Source organism: Salvia miltiorrhiza, chromosome 3 (genome assembly GCF_028751815.1).
Source record: "Salvia miltiorrhiza cultivar Shanhuang (shh) chromosome 3, IMPLAD_Smil_shh, whole genome shotgun sequence".
Classification (NCBI taxonomy): Eukaryota; Viridiplantae; Streptophyta; class Magnoliopsida; order Lamiales; family Lamiaceae; genus Salvia; species Salvia miltiorrhiza.
In genome coordinates this window covers 38,126,206-38,131,955 of record NC_080389.1, presented here as the reverse complement: position 1 = coordinate 38,131,955, position 5,750 = coordinate 38,126,206, and the positions used below count along the sequence as shown (strand labels likewise).

The window sequence follows — 5,750 nt, the reverse complement described above, 5'->3', positions numbered from 1 at the left end:
AAAAGAATAACACCAAATCTAAACCATGAAAAGAGCAAAGCTAAACTGTTGGGAAAATTCTAAGTTATGATTAATGCCAAAACTCAATGATGGAACCTTGATGATTACCAAAACACAATTTAAGAAAAAAAAATATATGTAAGCTGAAATGTTGTTTGTTGAAGAAGTTGAAGGCTGATATATCCCAGTTGAAGATCAAGTTGAAACAAAATCCAACATAAGATCTAGCTGAAGGAGTTCCAAGATGATGGAAAAATCTCTGCCTGAAGGATCAACAAATGGGAAAGCTGATCATAGTTCGTGCCAAGCCACCAACACTAAGACTTTGTTGAACTATAACGCATGCTGATGAAAACATCAGCTTACTCAAGCGGCCTGACGTAAAGCTGGCCTGTGCTCAATCTCTCTTATGCCACGTCAGCTCTAAAGTCAACAAGCTAAAAGCAAAGCTAGACCAAAAGCGTATCAAGCTGTTCCGGACATTTCAATGCTTCACTGTACTGAAGTGCAGGTCTGGCCATATAGATAACTCCTTGTTTCACCGGGAAGATTTCAAAGATCAACATATGAATTTTGAAGAAGGCTCGATTCAAGATCTCATCTATAAATACCACGAAAACTCAAGATACACGTGGGGAAGATGGAATATCTCCGAGATAAAACTCCTCCATTGTTGTGCTCTCAAAAGAAAACCATTATGGTTAAACCCAGAAAATAGCAAATGTCAACCAAATTAGGAACTTGTTCTTTATTGTAAATTTCAAGTTTATATTTATGAATATATAACTAGGCGTTCTTCATTGTAAACATCCAAAGCCTAGAACTGAACACACTGATCATTTTAATTGTTCTTTATTATAATCGTGTGTTCACTTAGTTGGGGAAACCCCCATTTCTTAACCTTTCACCATCCGAAGAAGTAAATTATTGATGTCACACCCCAATTTCTGAATGAATAAGTATAACCGGGGTGCAACTAAATCATTGAAATGAACAAGGGAAAAACATCGTAAAATACGAATAATGGGATGATAAATCGGGCTTCGCCCCTTTGGATGAAGAAAGACAGATATCCAAACGATACTAATCCATCAACAAACATTACAACTTCAGGATCACAAGTTTAGTTTCATGCTTCGAATAACCAACATTCATTAATCAAAATGCTTAAGAGTCAAGAGTTTAAGCTTATCAAAAGATATCATTCAGAGTCATAACAAAATGTCTTAAGTCAAGGAAACGAAAGACAAACAAAGGCTAGTACTACAGCGGAAGTCAAAACACGGAGTTGAACCCTAGCCTCAGCTCTCCCCGTCAAAACCAGCCATCAGCCTGAAAAACATTTGAAAATATTTGGGCTAAGTACTAATGTACTTAGTGGGCTGCAACTTTAAAACATTTCGTAACCTGAAGAACAGTTTATCCAATCGTACTTGACATGACTTAGAAGGTTTTAAAGTGAAAGAACTTCTAAGCATGTTTAAACATTTCATATATATATATACTTAGTTTTGCACGCAGATGTCACACTCAATTCTGTTACTCGCTATGATCCCGGACCTTTTAGCCACCGACAGATCCATTTCTCCCATTACTTGAACTGAGGGCGTAACCCAGACAAGTTTACTTTTGACCTCGGGATGCTACCCAGACAGGCCCTTACATTACATGCTTCGGAAGACATCCAGCAAACACCCTTATAACGCCTCTTAGTTAGTGCCCGAATGGAGATCAACCCACCGAGTCAGCTAACGGTGTACACAATTCTCAAATAACGTGTTAGGTCATAAGAGAACCTCAATTGATTCGTTGTGGCGAGCATTAAACAGAGCAGAGTGCACATAAACATTTTATTGGATAAACAATTAATTTTTCACGAACATTTAAGCTCAATAGCTAAATCATACATTTAAAAAAATAAGCCCACCTGTTTAGGCAAAGCCTGTCGTTTAAACTTTATCTCTGAATCGGAATAGCAGTGCTAAACCTCCTGACGTTCAAAACCTACAAGAAATATATTCTTAATAGGTCTCTTAAATCTAAACTCAAGTCACGGTAAAGTACTTAACATTCTATGATTCACTTAGCCGGGTTTTCAAAATTTATAGAATAAATAATTGAAAACATTTTTCTTGAGTTATGAACACCAACAATATTCTTACTCATCCTTCTTTTGTAATTGGAATTATAAATAAAACCAATTAAAACATGATGCAATGCATGACTCATTTCATAATTAAGCATAAAAAGTTTTTACTAAAATATGCACAAGTTCTCTACTCCGTTCTGTTCTACTATGTAAACCAGCTCTGGTCATCTCAGCTCTGCTCTCCGAGCTCTGGCTTCCAGCTCTGGCCTCCCAGATCTGGCTTTCCAGCTCTGGCCTCCGAGCTCTAGTTTCCAGCTCTGGCCTCCCAGCTCTGGCTTCCCAGCTCTGGCCTCCGAGCTCTGGCTTTCCAGCTCTGGCCTCCCAGCTCTGGCTTCCCAGCTCTGGCCTCCGAGCTCTGGCTTTCCAGCTCTGGCGTTTCAGCTCTGACCTTCAGCTCTGGTATTTCAGCTCTGACCTCCAGCTCTGGTATTTCAGCTCTGGACTCCAGCTCTGGCTTCCAGCTCTGCTCTGCCCTTTCCAGCTCTGGCCTTTCCAGCTCTCTCTCTCGTCTACTCTGCTCTGCACTCATCTCCTTGCTCTTCTCTCCCAAATTCAGTACAGCTCACGACTCCTTCTTTCTCAACCCACCAAGTCAGTTCATGCCGATCACCTCCCTCTGTTTCCGGCGACCGCAGCGAGCTACGGCCGCCACCCTCGACTCACATCCAAAACTCGACTGAACCACCCAAAACTCCACAACACAACACAACACACTCAAAGATCGATTTTCAGTAACTTACATCAAGACTCCACCTTTATCCTTATTCATTTAACAGTTATGATGCTAAAACATATAAACACACAAAAACATGAACAAAGGGCGATGGAGTTCATAGATGAAACCTTGGTTTGAAATTGCTGGATGAATCGTTGGCTGCTGTTCTTGAAGTTCTCTTCGGTTGGAATGAGAGAGAAATGCGTGAATGAGAGAGAGAGTGCAGGGGAGGTGTATTTGAAGAGGGGGAATAGTGAGGCGGTGGAGATGGAGAAAAAATATCTTGAAAACAAGATGGGTTGGGCTTTGTTTGGAAAGGTTTGGGCTATCATTTTATTACCCATAATTAATTAAAACATAAGGCCCAAAAATAATCTGTAATTTAATTAAGTAATCACTAAAATTCAAAATGAAACCTAAAGCTGCCTAATACACTTATTCAAATAACACATGAATTGAAATCTGAAATTGAAGGCTAACACATAGCAAAAAAATAAAAATGGCGCCAGAAAATGAAAATGAAATCTGCTTCCCTTATGAAATCTGAAATTTTCAAAGTTGCCACATTTTTTCACTTGTTCAAAAGCTACTCCCTTTATAAATAGGGCAGAAACAACTTTTCAGAATCTACACAACTCCTACAAATCAAAAAAAGCTCCAAGATGGCTAGAAGGAATGATCTTTTTTCCTTTGAGAAGGCTGCCATCATCCAATTTTTCTTGAAGGAAGCCAAAGTGGAAAACCAGCTAGAGGCAAGATCAATGCTGCGGTGCAAAACTGGAGTTGTTGCCAACGAACGATTAGTCGTATTTGGGCAGCTGCAAATAAACAAAGAGCAAGTGGTGAGGTAATTAGTTCATTGAGTAAAAAAAAGCTAAGGCCAAGGAGAAAACTTGTAGAACTTGATTTACATTTGATTGCTAGCTTAGAATTGTCAAAAAGATCTACCATTAAAAGGCTAGCATGTGAGATTAAATGCAGTAAAAGCACTGTTGGTATATGGATAAAATCAGGACTGATCATACCTCATTCAAGTGCAATAAAACCTGATCTTACTGCTCCAAACAAGTTGCTTAGGCTACAGTTTTCCTTAGAAGCTCTAGAATATGACAGGATTCTTAGGAGTTTGACATTTAAAAGTATGCACAACACAGTCCACATTGATGGGAAATGGTTCTACATCATAAAAAGTGCACAGAAGTTCTATTTGATTCCTGAAGAGATAGAACCTCACAGGACATGCAAGAACAAGAAGTTTATGTGTGCTGTATGTAGGCCAGTTTTTGGGGCTGATGGTGTATGCTTGTTTGATGAAAAAATTGGAATTTTTCCATTCAATAAATTGGTGCCAGCCAAAAGAAACAGTAAAAACATGGCTGTAGGTACAATGGAGTGGAAACCAATTCAAAGCATCATCAAACAAGTAGTGAAAGATTGCCTAATCTACAAGGTACATAGAGTGAAGAAATCTGCTCTAAATGTAACAATAGCATGTACCATGTGCAATTCATTTCAGTTTATGCAATGTAGAAGAGAAATGTATGGATTTTTTTTAAAGTGGCAGAGTTTATGCATGTGTTTTAAGTACTGAATGCTTGTTTTTTAAAAATCAGATTATTCCTGCTATTAAAGCAAAGTGGCCAGCAAATGCAAGCAAAACCATCTATATGTAACAAGATAATGCTAGGCCTCACATTCAAGGCTCAGACCCAGATTTCAGGGCAGTAGCTTCAGCTGATGGCTTTGATATTCATTTGGTGCATCAACCACCAAACTCCTTAGATACAAACATCAATGACATGGGGTGGTTCAGGGCAATACAAAGCCTCCAAACTGAATCAATGTCTACAAATGTGGATGGTCTAGTGAATGTTGTCATTAACTCACTCAATGAGTTAAGCCCAACTACTTTGAATAAAGTGTTTTTAAGCTTGCAAAGCTGTATGGTTGAAATTCTGAAAGTTAAGGGGAGGAATAGATACAAGATCCCTCATTTAGGGAAGGATGCCTTAATTAGGCAGGATATGCTTCCCCTGAATCTCCAAGTTCCAAGTGAATTTGTTAGGGAGTGCATATCCTACCTAATTGACAATAGAGCATTGTCAATTAGTGATACACTAATGAAGGATTTGGGAGTGCATGCAGGATGCACAGATGAGGTTGAGATGATGGTGCATGAACTTCAAATTCAAAGAACTGAAGTTATGTGAAGTAGAATGAGACATTTTGAAGAAGGAATCCTTTTGTGAATGCAGAAATTAATGAAGGAATTGATTGAAGGCTGCAGAAGTTATGAAGGAATTTTTGTGAAGTTATGTAAAGCTGTGATAGAAGGAATGCAGAAGCTGTGTAGAAGGAATTTTGTGAAGTTATGAATGAATTTTTGTAAATGAATGAAGGAATTCCTTTTGTAAAGTTATGAATGAATTTTTGGAAATGAATGAATGAATTAGGGGAAATGAATGAATGAATGCAGAAAACCATGAATGAATGCAGCCAACCAACAACACCATCAAACAGCAGCCAACCAACAACGCCACAAAAACAACACCCAACCAACATCATCACATAAACAACACCCAACCATCATCATCATCAGATAAACAACAACCAACCAACAACTCAAAAAACCCAATCATGCTAGAACAACGGAAACCAAACCATCTCATATTAATTCGAAATAAATCATAGTTCAACCAGTTACACAAGGACATAAAAAATGAGCATTAATCATCATTTCAGATCACATTTACACACATACCACATATTACTAACACTGTATATCCCACATGAAATTGCCTAAACCAAACCATAAGCACAAGAGATCGTTAACAGCCAATACCAAAACAAATGAATCAGGGTAAGAACTAGGGTTTGAATCACAAA

The 5,750-nt window shown here is 38.3% G+C and overlaps 1 protein-coding gene across 1 annotated transcript; it reads left to right on the top strand.

The window, feature by feature from the left end:
• The first annotated feature begins 3,526 nt into the window (after nt 1–3,526).
• Nucleotides 3,527–5,074, top strand: LOC131018765 (uncharacterized). Its single transcript, XM_057947469.1, has 4 exons — nt 3,527–3,711; nt 3,789–4,314; nt 4,478–4,533; nt 4,678–5,074. Exons 1-4 carry the CDS (start codon nt 3,527–3,529, stop codon nt 5,072–5,074), a joined length of 1,164 nt encoding a protein of 387 aa, XP_057803452.1.
• Nucleotides 5,075–5,750: the final 676 nt, after the last annotated feature.

Bases quoted from the DNA above. Each gene is read 5' to 3' on its own strand.
- LOC131018765 (XM_057947469.1), top strand. From the start codon at position 3,527: ATGGCTAGAAGGAATGATCTTTTTTCCTTTGAGAAGGCTGCCATCATC. The intron at 4,315-4,477 runs GTACATAGAGTG...TTTAAAAATCAG, and splicing joins AAGATTGCCTAATCTACAAG to ATTATTCCTGCTATTAAAGC. The intron at 4,534-4,677 runs GTAACAAGATAA...GGGGTGGTTCAG, and splicing joins GCAAGCAAAACCATCTATAT to GGCAATACAAAGCCTCCAAA.